Source organism: Elgaria multicarinata, chromosome 8 (genome assembly GCF_023053635.1).
Source record: "Elgaria multicarinata webbii isolate HBS135686 ecotype San Diego chromosome 8, rElgMul1.1.pri, whole genome shotgun sequence".
Taxonomy (NCBI): domain Eukaryota; kingdom Metazoa; phylum Chordata; class Lepidosauria; order Squamata; family Anguidae; genus Elgaria; species Elgaria multicarinata.
In genome coordinates this window covers 13,888,324-13,906,834 of record NC_086178.1, presented here as the reverse complement: position 1 = coordinate 13,906,834, position 18,511 = coordinate 13,888,324, and the positions used below count along the sequence as shown (strand labels likewise).

The 18,511-nt window shown below is 43.7% G+C and overlaps 1 protein-coding gene across 1 annotated transcript in view; it reads right to left on the bottom strand.

Annotated features, from left to right (window-relative positions):
- Positions 1–2,634: 2,634 nt before the first annotated feature.
- The window catches only part of KNG1 (kininogen 1), a 37,173-nt gene continuing 21,296 nt past the window's right edge, over positions 2,635–18,511 (bottom strand). The window contains exons 6-11 of the mRNA XM_063131900.1: positions 16,224–16,305; positions 11,963–12,120; positions 10,659–10,766; positions 9,981–10,064; positions 5,017–5,028; positions 2,635–3,908 (exon numbers count right to left, since the gene is read on the bottom strand). Coding sequence (XP_062987970.1) covers positions 3,489–3,908; positions 5,017–5,028; positions 9,981–10,064; positions 10,659–10,766; positions 11,963–12,120; positions 16,224–16,305 — 864 coding nt within the window. The 3' untranslated portion in view covers positions 2,635–3,488. The remainder of the gene's footprint in view (positions 3,909–5,016; positions 5,029–9,980; positions 10,065–10,658; positions 10,767–11,962; positions 12,121–16,223; positions 16,306–18,511) is intronic.

Sequence of the window (18,511 nt, the reverse complement as noted above, 5' to 3'; positions counted from 1 at the left end):
GCTGCTATACCATCTACAGAGATAATCCAGCTACAGTTGTCCATGCTCTGATCATTTCTGGTCAGGATTCCTGCAGTGTGTAATATGCAGGGCTGCCCTCAAAAACAGTCTGGAAACATCAACTAGTCCACAACAGGGCAGTGAGACAGTTAATGGGGACTGGTCAACATGATCATATTTTGTCTGTACTTTTCCATTTGCGCTGGCTGTCAGTCCATTTGCGGGCCTAATTCAAAGAGCTGATATTAACATTAAAAACCCTAAACAGCTTTTGGCCAGGTTACGGGAAGGATCATCTCCTCCCATATGTACCTGCCCAGACCCTAAGAAAATCTTCATTGATCCTTTTCTGAGAGCCCCTGCCAAAGGAAGTGAGGTGGGTGGCTACCAAAAAGAGGGCCTTTTCTGCTGCGGCACCCCAGTTGTGGAATGAGCTACCCAGGGAGGGTCACCTGGGTAGCCACCCACTTTCTGCTCTTTCCATGCCAGATCAGGGCCGGATCTACACTATTGCTTTAAAGCGCTTTATAACAGTTTTATAGCGCTTTAAAGCAGTTAAAGCGCTTTATAACTGTTATAAAGCGCTTTTAAGCAGTAGTGTAGATCCAGCTGAAGACCTTTTCATTTTCCCAGCATTTTGGTCTTTCAGCTCTCTTGTTTTAAAACTATTATTGCATTTTAAATCTCTGCATTGCTGCTAGGTTTTTATTTTGGTTTGTACTACTATACAGTAATTTTAAACATTTATATTTTATATTGTATTTTATGATTTATTTTGTGCCTGTAATTGATGTGAACTGCCCAGAAAGCTTTGGCTATTGGGGGTGTAGAAGTGTAATAAAGTAATAAATAAAGTGGTCCCCTGGGATTCCTCAGCACTTCTAGTGGTCTGCAGGCAGGGTGTTAACAAGTGTTTACCTATTTCCATTTCTTAAGGGTGCAATCCTATACATGTTTGGCCAGAAAGGTCTTCAAACTCTTGATTGGATTACTGCAATGCGATCCATGTGGGGCTGCCCTTAAGGCTGCTCCGGAAGCTGGAGCTAGTGCAGAATGCTGCAGCTCGGCTGTTGTCTGGAGCAGTCCCTTTCCAGCATGTAACTCCTCTGCTGAGGGAGCTGCACTGGCTGCCTATTCGCTACCGGGCCAGGTTTAAGGTTCTTGTACTTGTGTACAAAGTCCTGGACAACTTGGGAAGAGGATACCTGAGAGAGCGCCTTCTCCTTTACCAACCTGCCCAGTCACTGAGGTCATCATGCCCCTGGTGGTTCCACATGGACCTATGGCCCAATTGGATTTCACCAGGAGAAGAGCCTTTAGTGTTGTGGCCCCGTCTCTTTGGAACTCCCTGCCCCTGGAGGTCAGGCAGGGACCAACACCATGCTGCTTCCGGTGCCTCCTGAAAACAACTCTTTTCTAGGAAGCCTTCCTTAAGTGACCAAGCCACCATTTTTATTGGTCCTTTGTTTTAAATTGAACAGTTTTGATTTGCCGTTTTAATCTTTTCACTGTTTTATTCCTATGTTTACTGCTCTGGAATCTATTTTAGATATGGAGCAGTATATAAATATTGTAAATAAATAAATAAACAAACTCCCAGCGTGTGTGACTTTTTTTCTGTCCAGACAAGCATAGGATTCTGCCTTAAATCATTGTAGGGGATATACTTAGGGTAGAGGGGGCTGTTAGGAATCAGTATAATTCAACACAGCCCCTCCCTCCCTCCCCTGCCTTGATTTAGAGGCTGTTGTTTGGTTTGAGGACCTAGAAGCTAAGCTCCAGTTTAAGGTCATATTCCCATCGCTCCTTAATTATTGGAGATAATTTTGCTGGTGCAGGAACTTTTGTCAAATTTTCAGTCCATAAAACGCCTTGAGGGACTGGAATTGGATGCTTTGTCAATAAGTGGCAGGGCCGGAGCTTTGCCTCGAAGAAGTGCCATCCGGGGTACCATTCTTCTGTTCCCAAATCTCCATCTCTGTGCATCAGGTAAAACAAAAATGAACTAAATTCTCCACCGTGGGCGGCAAGTAAAAGTGTGGCCTGTTATTTTTAGGCATAAACATATGTAAGGTCGTCTCTGATAATGGGCCAACCTTATTTAATAGGCTAAACAGTCAACTTTTTTGGCAGAGTTGAGGTGCAGCACATTATTATCTGCCAGCACGTTATTATCTGCACTCCTTTCTGCACGCTGGCACAAATAGGAGGGTTGAATGATGAATAAAGACGAGAATCTAGTTCATAATAAGCTGCCATCTTGTGGCCAAACTGAAGAAATAAGTGCTTGTTTGTAGCGGTCAACAGAAAACACGTTAAGCCATGGTTAGGCCGCTAACCCTTCTGCAGCAAATGGTTAGTGAGATTGTTTAAATTGTGGTTTTGTAGCTACTAAAGTTAGGAATGGTTCACACGACACGTTAACTCATGGTTCACACGACACGCTAAACCATAATGTTTAGCTCAAAATGTGTAAGTATTGTGGCTTAGCGTGTCATCTGAACAGGGTCAGTAGTTGAAAACTCCTTTGGGGCTGTTGTGCCCTCCAGATGTGTTGGAGTACAACTCCCAGCATCCCCCAGCCAGCACGGCCAAAGGTCATGACCTTCCAATTAAGTATACTGCATACTGTGATGCTTTGATGCTTGATTTTTATTTGCAATAGCCAAAGAAAAAAGCAAAGCTAAATTCACTGCATTATAGATTTGACTACATTCTCTTTTCATTTTTAGCGTTTTAATGCTACTCTAGTTCTACTGACTTCAATTAAATTATTTCCAATGTTTCAGGGGTGAAAACAATCAGGCTAAGGAAGCAAAATCACACTTTCAATTCTCACAGAAAATGACTGACTAACCCGGGCTGTAGACATAACATTTATGAGGCTGCAGACAAGCATAAAGTTTAACTGATCACTGGGACTGCTCTAGAAGCATAATTACCATTTTTGTTCAAATGGGCAATTTTCTCTCTAGGGTTAAGGCAGGGATAACTGGTTCTGCAAGTTTACTGCAGGGGGCCACTGTGCATAGTGCTGATTGGCTGATACCTGTGATGTCCTGAACACCCCCACCCACCCCAAATGCCTGGAGCAGTTTGATAACTCTTCAGATTTGCTTTTGCTTCTATCCTTTTTGAAAACAAGGGAAGGTGAAGAATGTTTAAATGAAGATGCATGCTGCACTTTACAAATAAAAGACGCAGGGAGAGCCCATCTGAAGCATCTTGGTGAGAGGCGGGGGGGGGGGGGGAAGAAGCAAGATTGCTGACCGAATCAGTGTTCACATTTCTGCTTTGTACATTTGTCATTGACTTTGCAAAGGCGAGAGGAAGCCGAGCTCAAGGATCTGCAGGAGAAGGACCTGTGCCCGCCACTCCTGTTCTAATGTTATGTCTGCATGCAGCCCCAAAGTCCCAAGAACTTTTTCACCTCCATTGCTGCAGGGTTTTATGAGTTCTTGAAGACACAATAAATTGTTTTTTTTTAATTACAGCAGAGCATCTGCAAGATCAAAACCTCCAGAGTTTTGCTTGTTGGCGTCTGAATCTGTTTTGTGGGGTTCAGCCGTTACTTCATCAGGGAGCGGTAGAAGATCTTCAAGTGTGAAGTCCTTAAAATCCTCCTGAAGCGGGGCTACGGGAAGTGCAATAGGTTTCCATGGTCTCCCTGGACACTTTGGAGCAAGTGGTTCTGGCAGATCCGGCAGTCGGTCAAATAAAGAAATTGAGCTTCCAGGGCTGCCTTGATTGAGGGACCTAAAAAAATCTTCATCTTCCTGTTGTAGAAAAGGTTTTGAAGTGGATGGTTGCTTCGGGATTTCTTGCTTTTGTACATCTTCATGAGGTTTCTTTTTATCGGTTAAGGCTATGCTCCGGAAAGGGGTAAAACCTGGAAGCCTCCTGGCAACCTGAAAAGCCATCATAATATATTTAGTTACTTGAAATTGTCCAACCCATCCTGAAAGTCGTGGCTGTGTAATAACATGCAAAACTACTATTAAAATAGCATTTCAATTACTATTTAATTACTAGTAAATTACTATTACTATTTAAATTACTATTACTATTTAAATCGCAGTTAAAATATTAAAGTATTTAAAATATTTATTTATTTATTTATTACATTTTTATACGGCCCAATAGCCGAAGTTCTCTGGCCGGTTCACAAAAATCAACTATTAAAATAGTTAAATGTAACTTGACAACTGATTCTCTGATTAGTCTTAGTCCCCCACCCCTTTCTCCAGCCCAGCCTTATAAAGAGCCTTTCAGAAGTTTGTCCTGGTCTTTAAGGGTATATCTACACTGTACACATAATGTAGTTTAAATGTCATCCCCTTTTCCCAGTCTAGCCTCGTGTGGCGCAGAGTGGTAAAGCAGCAGTTTCTGCAGCTGAAACTCTCCCCACGGCCTGAGTTCGATCCCAGCGGAAGCTGGTTTCAGGCAGCCGGCTCAGGTCGACTCAGCCTTCCATCCTCCCGAGGTCGGTAAAATGAGTACCCAGTTAGCTGGGGGAAAGGGAATAACAGCTGGGGAAGGCAACGGCAAACCACCCCGCTATAAGGCCTGCCAAGAAAACGTCAGTGAAAGCTGGCGTCCCTGCAAGAGTCAGCAATGACTCAGTGCTTGCATGAGAGGTTCCTTTCCTTTCCTTTCCTTTCCCAGTCTGGGATCCACTGAGCTGTAATTTGGTGAGGGAAATCAAGACCTCTAACAGAGCATTCTGAGCTCGCACAACAAGCTGCAATTCCCAGGATTCCTTGGGGGATGACTGTTAAAAACGTATAGGTTGGTGGTGTGGGTGTGTGCAGAATGTCTACAAAGAGCTGGTTCCAAAGTTGCTGCAGCATATGGCCCAATGCTACCTTTGTACAGGTGGTTTCTTTAAGATCAGTGGTGGTGTCTTTAAGATCAGTTTTTCTCTCAATACAATAGTCTACAATGGCACACAGGAAAGATGAATAATAATAATAATAATAATAATAATAATAATAATAATAATAATAAATTTCTTACCTGCGCCTGCATCTTGATCGAGGTGGGAAACAACAATAAACGATAAAATACAAAATACTCAATTAAAACATAATATACATTGTTAATAACATCCTAGAAACATTTTAAAAACATCTTAAAACACCTTAAAATTCCACTGGATAGGCCTACCAGAAGAGATCAGTCTGTATAGCTTTCTTGAATGCTAGTAGACTGTAAAGTTGACGAGTCTCCTCTGGCCGGCCATTCCACAGGACATGTTGATTTGGGTTCTGGAAGTGGACCACTGATTCCACTCTGTACCAACTAAAACTTCTGAACTTAGTAGCTTAACTAGGAGTGCATTGCTGTGAGGATGCTAGCTCACAGGACATCCTCAACGTTGGAGGTGTCAGGCAGGATTTCAGTCTCTACACCACCGTAGAGTAGAGGGGTCTCTATACCATGAAGCTTTGGTCAAAGGGAAGAACTCCCAAGGCCATGAGTGAGACCGGCAGAAGATTCCATTAAGCCAGAGCAGGTAATGAGATAAGGTCTAAACTTCCCATAAGAATTTTCAGGTGAGAGCGCTTCTTGGGTCACAACAACAACACGTCTTGGTTTGTTGCTGCTTCCTGCCACAGACTCAACCTGCTTTCAACTGCTGACAGTGCCTTGTCTTCTCATTCTTTAGACTTAGGCCATGTCTACACCAGCCTGATAGTCCGGGCTGGTCATGGCTGAGTTCCTGTGCGTCTAAATGACTCCCGGTGGTAGGGGGGTGGGGTGGGGATAGGTTTTCCCAGGGATAAAAAAACCTGGGGAAACCCGATTCTTCCCATGGTCTCGGGGTTGTCCTGAAACTGTGGGAGGTGTGGGTGTCATCTCGGCTTCTCCCCTCCTCCCCTTGAGTAGCAGGGGTCAGTAGAGGGAAGGAGCCAAGCTAGGAGGAATACAGGGACATCGAGCAGGGGGGAGTGGGAGTGGGGTTGGGGCTTCTTTTTTTATGGCATGACTGCAAGGGCCTTCTTAGTGGGGGGGGGTGATTTGCTGCCTGAACAGGGGATTCGCCCTGCCTCATGAGATGGCTGGTTCCATAGCTGCTGCAGCTGGTTGGAGGTGGAGATCATCAGCCTCTTGATGATGCCCCATGCAAGTTGTCTACACCATCTACTGTGGGGCCACAGCTAGACCTAAGGTTTCTCCTGGGATCATCCAGGGTCCGCCCCTGCCTGAGCACTGGATCCCCTGTGTGTCACCTAGATGAACAGGTTTGACCCCTGGACGATCCAGGGATAAATCTTAGGTCTAGTTGTGGCCTTGGTTACATGTTGAAGGAGAGTGAAGGTTAAGACGCAATCCTCTGCACCAGGGGGGAGAGAACGTCAGATCCAGGGTTCAAATCTGACCCCACAGGATTCCCCCGATGACCATGTACCCCCCATGTGTTTAATGTTTTAATATTGGAATATATTTTAAACTTTTGTATATTTCTATTCATAGGTCTTAAAATGTATATGTTTTAAATTTTGTAAGGCTGCCTTGAGGCCCAGTAGTGGGCAAAAGGTGAAATACAATTAAATATAATTATAATAATAATAACAACAACAACAACAACAACAACAACAATAATGTACCAGGTTCGATCCCTGGCATCTCCAGGTAGGGCTGGAAAAGCAGCCTAAAATGCCAGAGAGCCATTGCTGCCAGTCAGTGTCAGCAATACTGGACTAATGGACCAATGGTCTGACTCAGTATAAAGTGACTTCCTAAATGCTATAATCTAAAATACGTTGGCATTTTTGTATTTTTGGTCCCATACCGTTGGCCTCACATACTGGAATGTAGCCCTTGACAGATTCTTTGACCCTCACGTTGAAAAATCTCCCCTTTGCCCAAAGCACCCTTCCTCTGGAGCTCGAAAGAGAAGATCCTGATGAGATGACTAATTATTCCATATTGTAACCTTCTGGAAGTTACCCTTCTTCCCTCCCCGGTTTTCCCAACCCTTCTTCTGCCTTTCCCCCCTTTTAGCCGCAGAAAATCTGCCAAGGAAAAGAAGAAGTGATTGCTTCACAATGACTTTTGGTTGATAGCACTAGAAGTTCTCATTCTGGAAGCCATCAGATTACAGGAACATTCTGAATGACAAATCAGTTCATATCCCTAAGCTTCTATTCTACCAAGGTGCCTTTCTCCATCACATACTACTTCATATACTACATGAAAATTATTATTTTATATCACTTTTATATTTATCAGGTTACTTTAGAACATTTTAACACTGCCCAGAAGCCAAAGCGCTCTTAAGTACATAATCTGAAACACGTTGGATCAGACGAAGAAGGATATTCCACTATGAAAGTGGTATGAAAGCGGTATATAAAAGGCAGGAGCCACACTGCTGCTTTATGGCGGTATTGAAGTGCACTGCAGGATCTACACTACTGCGTAAAAGTGGTAATGAAGTGCATTGATAACTGTGGGGGCCCATGATACATCTATACCAAGCAGGATATAACACCATGAAAGTGGTATATGGTATGTGTCAATGGGCCCCAACAGTTTATTTTATTTATTTCATTTCTATACCGCCCAATAGCCAAAGCTCTCTGGGCAGTTCACAAAAATTTAAACCATGAAGAGCATAGTAAAACAACCAACAATTTAAAAACACAAATACAAAATACAATATAAAAAGCACAACCAGGATAAAACCACACAGCAAAAATTGATATAGGTTAAAATATGAGATTAAAACAGCAAAGTTTAAATTTAAGGTAAATTAGGTGTTAAAATACTGAGAAAATAAAAAGGTCTTCAGCTGGCAACGGAAAGAAAACAATGTAGGTGCCAAGTGAACCTCTCTAGGGAGCTCATTCCACAACCGGGGTGCCACAGCAGAGAAGGCCCTCCTCCTAGTAGCCACCTGCTTCACTTCCTTTGGCAGGAGCTCATGGAAAAGGACCCCTGTGGATAATCTTAAGGCACATATGGGAGGAGGCATTCCTTCAAATAACCTGGCCCCAAGCCGTTTAGGGCTTTGAATGTCAATGCCAGCACTTTGAATTGGGCCCGGACCTGGACTGGCAACCAATGAAGTTGTAAAAAGACTGGCGTGATATGTTCTCGTTGGCCAGTCCCTGTTAGTAGGCTGGCTGCCCTGTTTTGTACCAGCTGAAGTTTCCGGACCGTTTTCAAAGGCAGCCCCACATATAACACATTGCAGTAATCCAAACGAGAGGTTATCAGAGCATGGATAACGGTAGCTAGGCTATCTCTGTCCAGATAAGGGCGTAGTTAGTATATCAGCCTAAGCTGATAAAAGGTGCTCTTTGCCACTGAGTTCACTGTGCCTCAAGTGACAGTTCTGGATCCAAGAGCACCCCCAAACTATGGACCCAATCCTTTAGGGAGAGTGGAACCCCGTCCAGGACAGGGCAAACATCACCTCGCCGGACAGATGAACCACGCGCTAACAGTACCTCCGTCTTGTCTGGACTGAGTCAGTGTACTTCAATACCACTACAAAGCAGTAATGTGGCTTCTGCCTTTTATATACCACTTTCATAGTGCAATATCCTGCTTGGTGTAGATGAGCCCTAAGGGTCCACCTAGTCCAGCATTCTGTTCGCACAGTGGCCAACTGGAGGTAGCAACGTAGCCATCAGGGCTAGCAGCCATGGATACCCTTCTCCTCCAGGAATTTGTCTAACCCTCTTTCAAAGCCATCTAAATTGGTGACCATCACTATACCTTGTGGTAGCGAATTCCATGGTTTGACCATGCACTGTGTGAATTTATTTATTTATTTAAAACATTTCTTGGTCTGCCTTTCAGGGCTTACAACAATAAAAGTATTGAAGAAGTATTTCTTTTTATCTGCCCTGAATCTCCCACAAACCAGCTTCATGGGATGACCCCAGGTTCTAGTATTATAAGATAGGGAGAAAAATGTCTCCCTATCTACTTTGTCACACCATGCATGATTTTCTACACCTCTATCGTGTCTCCCCTTACTCAGCTTTTTTCCAAGTTAACAATCACAGCTTTATAACCTTCCCTCATGGGGAGTTGCTCCAGCCCCCTGATAATTTTAGTTGGCTTTTCCTGCATTTTTCCCAGCTCTACAAAATCTTTTTTTTTTAGTATGGTGACCAGAATTAGACACAGTATTCCAAGTGTGGTCTCACTATAGATTTCACAGAATCATAAAATCATAGAATAGTAGAGTTGGAAGGGGCCTCTAAGGCCATCGAGTCCAACCCCGTGCTCAATGCAGGAATCCACCCTAAAGCATCCCTGACATTTGTATAAAGCAGTGTGATATTGGCAGTTTTAGTTTCAATTCCTTTCCTAATTTTTCTTTACATGAAGTTTGCCTTTTTAACAACAGCTGTGCACTGGTGGACACTTTCATCAAGCTGTCCACCACAACCTCAAGATCTCTTTCTTGGTCTGGCACCATTAGCTCACATCCTGTCAGGTTATACTTGAAGTTGGGATTTTTTGCCCCAAAGTGCATCACCTTACGCTTGCTTACATTGATCTGCATTTGCCATTTAGATGCCCATTCTCCCAGTTTGGAGAGATTCTCTTGGAGCCCCTCACAATCCCTTTTTGTTTTAACCACCTTAAATAATTTGGTGTTGTCAGCAAACTTGGCCACTTCACTGCTCACTCCTAATGCCAGATCATTCATGATCAAGTTGAAAAGAATTGCTCCCAATGCCGATCCTTGTGGGACCCCACTATTTACATCCCTCCAGCAGGAGAATTTATTCCTACTGACTAGTTGGTTTACAGAGGAAATGGCATTATATACACATTTTAGTGTGAACTAATATTAAAAATTATAGAAGTATTATAAACAAATAGACACTCTAAATTCTTCAATTAATCTTAACTGTTTAGAATAGGAAAGATAAATGTGTTTGCTGGGAACTGAACTGATAGATAATTATCACTAATCCTTTTCCAGTTACGTTTTATTTGCATTTTCGTACCTTTTTCGTGCAATTCACTGTTATTACGGGGATTGCTGACTCCCAGGGTTTTTCATAAATCTCAGCGTTGCACGTCAACAGAGGCTGTTAGCAAAACAAAATTGAGCACAGGTATATCTCTAGCCAAAGATCACGATACAGAATAAAACAGCAGATGTAATAATTATAATAGGAGCTCTGCCTTGAATTTCTTTATCTTCACAGGGGACAGAGCTGAGACAAACGTGCATTTGTTTTCTAACTTGTTTTCTAACTGGGCTATTTTGATGAAGAGGAAGGAAATGAATTCAATAAGTTAAGGAAGGGGATAGAAATTTAGGCAACAAATGTTAACTGAGTTATTGCTTAGCAATATTACTAAGGAGATAACATTGGGATTTTAACAGGAGACTTAAGCCTGCAATCCTCTACAGTGTACACATTTACCCATGAGAAAGCCCTATTGAACTCAATAGAACTAAAGTAGGCATGCATAGGATTGCACTGTAAAAAAAAAAAGTTATGTTAAAGCTTAAATGATGCATAGATCAGAATGATTTTCTGAAAAAGTAACAATGCAGATATTCAAGTGGAATTGCAACGTCACACCGCTCCCCCAGTACCTCAAATCCAAATTTCAGATTAATGTTAGCTACTGAAAATAAAATATTCATCTTGGAAGTACTGCCCGTAACTTACACTGGACTTTGTAGTAGTACAACTGTCATTCATTATTGGGAACTCAGCCTTGGAGCAATTTGTCCTCCCAATATCAAAGTCTATTCGATATATTATTCCAGCCACAATCTGAAATTCAAGCAGAAAGATTACTAAGAGCTACTTTAAATTTGGATTATAATGGATTCAGAGGAACATGAAAAGTATAAAACTCAAAGCGAAGCCCCCCTTTCATATTAGGCATTGAGCCCCTGGAGGAAACAGGGCAGGGGTGTGTGAGATCACACAACTTTGCAGTAGTGTGTGGCTTGTTTTGTTGCGCTATCTTTTTCCTACCTAACGGCACCATTGACTGTGGGATGGTTTGCCCAGAAGGCAATGCCCCTTGAGAACAGGCAGGGCTGTTGCCAACTTCAAATAAAAGCACCATTTGTATGAAAAGGTACCTGCTCATGGTGGCAGCATATTATCCCCACCCCATGGGAATGTAGTGTTACAAAAATGACACAACAGGAGCCAAGCCTGAGTGCCTGTGTGTGTGTGTGCGTGCGTGCGTGCATGCATGCATGCCAGCCATCATGTATCAATCAGATTGTATGTGTCAATCAGATTAGATTGTATGTGGTGAGTTGTTGGTCCAACCTTGTGGGTAGAGATTAGGCCACATGGCCCAATTGTAATAAGAAATTCTTTTCCCCTTTGGTCAGCAAGAAGAAAGCATCTGTCCTGCTCTATGCCAAATCAAGTGATATTGGTACACGGTATGTGTCAATGGCACCCAACAGTTGTCAGTGCACTTCAATACCGCTATAAAGCAGTAGTGTGGCTCCTGCATTTTATATACCACTTTCATAGTGGAATATCCTGCTTCGTGTAGATGAGCCCTTTGTTATACTGATTATGGGTATTTTGTCTTCTTTCTTGTGGAAGCCACTTTGAGACTGCTTTTGTGGCGGGAACTGATGCATAAATTTAATAAATGAATAAACAATCTCAGAAGAATTGGGAAACAGGTTGCACAGAGATGACTCCTTGTTGCAGTGGTGGTGATGGTGGTAGGGATTTTGGAAAGGGCACTATTGAGGTTGGAAAGGAAACTTCCATGTAGTGCAGGCACAGACATGGAACTCAAGGGCTACTGTGTAGAATGGTTACAGCAACACAGGAGAGTGTCTTATATGAAAATTACTGGCCCTTGGACATCAACTCTGTGTTAGGTAAAAAGTCTTGGAAAAGTATTCAAATTCAAATTGAACAGGCCATCCCAAATTGAACCTGATTTTCTTAACTGAATTGAAATATAACGGTAGCCGCAGAGTTCAGACCTGGGCTGTAGCTTCTGTTATCACTACAACTTTATAATAGAAGTCATCATGGCTTTCTGAGTTATACTTCTTCAGAGCAAATGACAGAGGTTCCTGCAGTTCTGGACTGTGAGGTGAAATATTTACTGGGCAACCAGTACAATCAACAATTTTGTTAACTGTAAAAAACAAAACAAAAAACAAAATGCAAATATTAGATGTTATCAAAATCTTAATTTACAGCCTGTCTGAATTCACATGAGTACAACAGCCTCCTCCCTTTCATGTTTCCCATAAATTGGCATACAGAGGATTTTATTTATTTATTTATTACATTTTTATACCGCCCAATAGACGAAGCTCTCTGGGCGGAACATGCCTCCAATACTGGAAGTACACCATGACTAATAGCACTGATAACCTTATCCCCTATGGATTTATCTAACCCCCTTTGCTTACCATCTCTACAACTTGTGGTAGCAAATTCAACATTTTAACTACCCTATTTCTTCGATTCTAAGACACACTTTTCCCCCCATATAAACATCTCTAAAAATGGGGTGCGTCTTAGAATCATGGGTGTGCCTTAGGTTTTTTTTTTTTCCTGTTGGTGGTACTGAAATTAGGGTGCGTCTTACAATTGATGGCATCTTACAATCGAAGAAATACGGTATGTGCCATGTAAAGAAGTATTTCCTTTTGTCTGTTCTGAATCGCCCACCATTCAGCTATATGGGATGATCCCGGTTTTTGGTATTTTGAGATGTATTCAAAATCTCTTTCCATTTTCTCCATACCATACATATTTTTGTGGCCCCTCTGTGCATCACTTTGTACTTGCTTACATTAAACTGCAATTGATGTTTTAATAACCATTTATCCAGTTTGGAAAGATCCTTTTGGAGCTCTTCATTATTATTATTATTATTATTATTATTATTATTATTATTATTATTATTATTATTATTTATTTATTTATATAGCACCATCAATGTACATGGTGCTGTACAGATTACACAGTAAATAGCAAGACCCTGCCGCATAGGGTCATAATCCTTTTTGGTTTTTAACTACCTTAAATAGCTTGGTAGTAGAAGTTACCATTTATTCCTACTCTCTGCTTTCTGTTTTTTATCTAGTTACCAACCCATAGAGCCTCGTGTGGCGCAGAGCGGTAAAGCAGCAATTCCTGCAGCTGAAACTCTCCCCACGGCCTGAGTTCGATCCCAGCGGAAGCTGGTTTCAGGCAGCCGGGTTGACTCAGCCTTCCATCCTCCCGAGGTTGGTAAAATGAGTACCCTGTTAGCTGGGGGAAAGGTAATAATGGCTGGGGAAGGCAACGGCAAACCACCCCGCTATAAGGCCTGCCAAGAAAACATCAGCAAAAGCTGGCGTCCCTCCAAGAGTCAGTAATGACTCAGTGCTTGCACGAGAGGTTCCTTTCCTTTTCTACCAATACATAAGAGGACCTCTCCTCTTAGTCCGTGACTGTTATGTTCTCTCAGGACTCTTAGGTGAGATGCTCTATCAAAAAGCTTTTTAAGTCCAGGTAAATAATGTCTACCAGATCAGCCTTGTCCATATGAACAGGGGGTTGGACTCGATAGCCATATTGGCCCCTTCCAACTTTATGATTCTATGATATATTTATCTATTCATTCAAAAAACTCTAAAACATTGTTGAGGAAGGATATACTTTGGCGGAACCCATGTTGATTCTTTTCAACATTGCATGTCCTTCTAGATGCTTAATAATTTTATCTTTAATAATGGTTTCAAGCAATTTACACAGAATGGGCATTAAACTAACTGGCCTATAATTTCCCAGATCCCTCCTGGACCCACCAAAGACTGTGTTACATTGGCCATTCTCCAATTCTTTTGTACAGAGGTTGATCGTAGAGACATGTTACATATTTCTGCTAGAAGATCAGCAATTTCACATTTGAGTTCTTTAAGAACTCTAGGATGGAAACCATCTCGTCCCACTGAGATGATAACTTTCAATAAGGTGTAGAACGTCACTGTTTACCGCAGTTCCTCAGACTTCCTTCCTGAAAATACCAGTTCAGACACAGGTATACTCCCAATATCTTCTGAAGTGGAGATACAGTAAAAGAATTCATTTATCTCCTGTGAAATCAGCATATTCTCTTTTAGGACTCCGTTGTCATTCAACAGATCAACTGACTCTCTAGACAGTTTCCTGCCTCTGTTGTATTTAACTATTTATTTATTTTGCTAGCAATATGCTCATCAAAATAGTTGTTTTGCATCCCTTATTGCATGCTTGCATTTCCATTGTGCAAGTTTGTATTCCTTTTTGTACTCCTCATGTGGGCAAGATTTCCAGTTTCTGAAGGAAGCTTTCTTTTCTGGTAAAAGGCACTGTTGATTAACCACCCGGTACCTTTTGGTGCTACTTTTGCATATTGGGGGTATACATTCTAGTTGAGTTTCTATTATTTATTCTGTCTTAACACAGATAATTCGTAAAGCAGTAGCTGTTATGGAGGCTACTCTTTTATCCCCAATGTCTGCCTTGTCCTAAGAAAACTGAAGCTGCATTCTGTAATTCTGTCACCAGGTGCCACCAGCCACTATTTCTTACTTGTCTCTTAGGCTTGGAAGAATAAATGCTGTGTTCCGTAATACTGTATTCTGGCCAAAACAAAATTAATTACTGTATTCCCTCCAAAGCAAAACTAAGGCCTGAGCTAGACCTACTGGTCTCGTGCAATGGAGGGGTGAAGATCCTGTGATATTTTTATTGTGAGATCTCCCCCTCTGTTCACACGCGGCGTGCAGCAACCTCAGAGGGAGAGGTGTTGCGCCTGCCATTTTGGTTCTTTTTCTTAAAGAAAAAGATGCGCATGAGAGCTTGTGCGCAAAAGGTAACTTTTTTTTAAAAAAAATCCCCCTCCCCGATGGGTGCAGTGCTCCTGTCCCGGCTCCTCGTGAGTAACCGGGACAAACCGCAACACCCGGACCCACATTCCGCGGTCTTGGGCTGAGCCCCTGCGGGCTTAAAGTGTAGGGTGAGATCCCGGGGCAAGGGAGGGATCATCCCTCCCTGATCCTGGGATCTCCTGTGCACCATGTGGATGTACAGGGACGATCCCGGGGATCGCCCCGGGATTTCACTCTGGGCTTTGTAGACCTGCCGGCTTACGCCGGCAGGGAGACAGGGCCAAGGCGCGCTAACGTTAGCGCGCCTCCCCCAGGCTTCCACACGCACAACACGCAAGGACGTCGAGTCCCTGCAGCGTCTGCCATTTTTTTTTGTTGTTGTTAAAGGGGCCGGGTGCGGCCTGAAGACGGCGGACTGGTAAGTCCGTTTTTTTGGGGTTATTTTTATGGGGGGGGGGGAAGGATGGCAGGGTAGGTGGCACGGGGGCTGGGCGGGTGCGATCGCGCCGCCCGCCGCCCGAGCAAGCAGGCAAGCTGCGCTTGCCCAGGCAATGCCTGGCATGGGACGGCATTGCCCGGGCAAGCGCCGCTCACCTGCTTGCTCGGGCGGTGCGCGGCGCGATTGCACCCGCCCTGCCCCCGTGCCACCCCCCCTGCCATCCTTCGCCCTCCCCTCTCTTCCCCCCCCCGGGCCGATGGGCACAGCGCTCGTAAGAGCGCTGTGTCAGGCAGGTCCGCAGCTTTTTGCGGCTACTCGTGAGTAAGCGAGTAGCCGCAAAAAGCCGCGGAAGTCCCTAGACGTTCCCCAGCTCCGGCCTCAGGCCGGAGCTGGGGAAAAGGTGCACCATAAGCAAATTCATAAGGCCTCCATAAGGAGGCCTCAGCACGGCCTGCCCCCAGATTCCCCTGTGCGTCATCTGGACGCACAGCAGGGAAATCGGGTCGGAAGGCGCGCTAAGGCCTCGTCTAGCAAGCCCCCCAGTCTAACTAAGGCCTAAATTCCCCATGTATTTTGTTCTCACACGGAGGTGGTGCATATTAACTACTAATATCTGCATCCATCTCAGGGAAACAAGTATGTCACTTTCTTTTGGGAAGTCACAACCAGACCATAAAGGCGATGACCTCTCCAACTTATTTCCAGCATCCAATACTCAGAAATATACTGATGGTTCAATTTAGCTATCATGGGTAATAGCTGTTCACAGAAACCTCCTGTATGGACTCCTCCAATTTTTCAAAGTTTTCCTGAAGTACTGGGAATGAAAAACAACAACACCATACCAGAGAGCTGACCACAAAGCTGACTATACACAATGTAAATGTGTGAAATTCCCAGTGTTTATGAAGCGTGGGAGGAACAATTACACACCGGTAAATGTGCAGGTCTGTGTAGCACTCATAATCTTGCCTGTATAGTGCTCATAGGCAGAGATTTTGCAGATACCTTCAAGCTGGAGTGGGACAAAAAGGAAGAAAAAGAAATGATGACGTGACCACTAAGTCCTGAATACAAACACAAATACTTCTTGACATGTTTACATCTCAAGCGTCATCCTTCTAGATGGCCCATTTCAAGATCGGGCCTTCTTGGCTACATTGGAAAAGGAGGTGCAGTAGAGAAAGGGAATACCGTCCCCTGAAGATTAGTGACATTCCCTTTCCTTCCCCCAATCAAGTTCTTTTTTTCTTCCATAATAGGGCGGTGGCGATTTTTCAAAAGTAGCTTTATTTATAGACCATTACTAAGGGCTTTATAGTATGCTCGTGAGTGGCCACTCACAGATGTTTGCAGGTAGAGTACATGACATCATCAAAAGCCATGACATTACTTGTGCTATTCCCCCTTATCCCGCTGTTAGAAAACACTGAGATAATCAGCTTTTTTTAAAAAAAAAAACACTGCAAAATCAGCCCCGTATAAAGGTTTCTTTAAAAAATAAATAAATGGGGGTGGGTGGGTCTGGCAAAACTGCACGAAACACACACACACGGCTTACTGAGGCTTTTCTTTTTAATGTGAGGTCGCCACCTTTCCCACACCGTCTGTTGGTGGCGACTTTGCTGTGCCTCGAAGTGGGGGCGTTACGGGGGGGGGATCAAGCCTCATGGTAGGACAAGAGGATGCCCGAAACGGCCGGGCAAAGGGTGGACTCCAAGGCAGGATCTACACTATTCATTACACCGTTGTTTAAGTGCATTGTTGCGTCCTCCCTTGCTACGTTACAAAATGCAACTTGAGCCCAGTCAATCGAAATACCTTTTCTTCTATCGTTTTACCCCAGCACACTCTTCTTTAGAACGTTCTTCATTATGCTCATACCGGCTCTGAAGTAAACCTCCTTCTTCCGGTGACTCTGAGCTAGACCTGCCGGGATAAGCCGGCAGGGAGGCGGGGCGACGCGTAGGGACGAGGGAAGCCCTGCAGCGTCTTAAAGGGGCCATGTGCGCCCCAAAAGATAAGCAGTTTTTTTAAAAAATTAAGCCTCTGTCCCCTCTTTCACCACCCTCCCTCCCCCTCCCCCTCATCGCGTTGTGCCAGCTCTCCCTCCCCTCGTCTAGAAAAGCCCTCACTTGTCCTAATCAGGAAGCAAAGACCATGGTCACGAGACATGACTTTGAAAGACGGCATTGAAAACAACGAAAGGTTGGGGCACATTGTTAGTTTTAAAACGATTTTAACAGAAAGTGGAACGGTTTTAAAAGTCAGAAGAAACGTAACAACAACAGCATCACGTGACTGCTGACGTCATCTCTGCCAACTTGTTACGTTTCATCTAGACAAGTGTAGACGGGCCCCAAGAGCTCAGTGGCTGCCTGCGCTGCCTGGAAAGGCCATGCTCCCCTCTGCTATGGGGTTTTCCTGCACACACCCCACAACAGCGAAACCACAGGGTTTTCTCCAAAGCAGTGGCAAACTGCTACACCATACTGGCTCTCATGACCTTATAGTTCATTTTGAATCTCTCTTAATTTGTCTCTCTCCCATACAGGCTCAGGTTCATCTGCATATTTACTTCAAAAGACGTGCAGGTTTACAGGAAAAGAATCACACTTTCTTCTACTAACCTAGATTCCCCATCCACCTTAATCCAGTCATCACTACAAATGGGGGAATGGGGAGGGAGAAATGCACAAGGCTAGAGCAAGCAAATCAGCTGTTTCCTAACACAACGCAGTAGCTGGCAAGTTTCAAGCAATCCTGGCTGGAATCTCTCTCTCTCTCTCTCTCTCTCTCTCTCTCTCTCTCTCTCTCTCTCTCTCTCTGTGTGTGTGTAATAATATTGCCACTTGAAGGTTCCCTCCTCCAAACTGCATTGCAGATGCTACTGTAGAGGATTATTTAATAACTTCCTTTTTTATGAAAATCTCTGCCTGAAGACAAATTGCTTGCTCTCTTGATCTTTTTATTTCTTTTGGCAAGTGTACCAGTGTAGTTCTGTTTGCCAAGAGGAAAAGCACTGTTATTAGACTGTTGTTTCCTGAAGTGCTTTGGCTGCACATCAGAAAGTCCCTGGGGGAAAAGACTGCTGTAGTCCAGTAGTTAGACAGGAGTTCAGTTCCCACCTCTGGCCTGACGTTGTTGTCACCTTAGCCAATTCTCTTGCTCCCTCTTTAATCTTTAGTTTTTTTCCACTCTGTAAAATGGGAATACGCTAG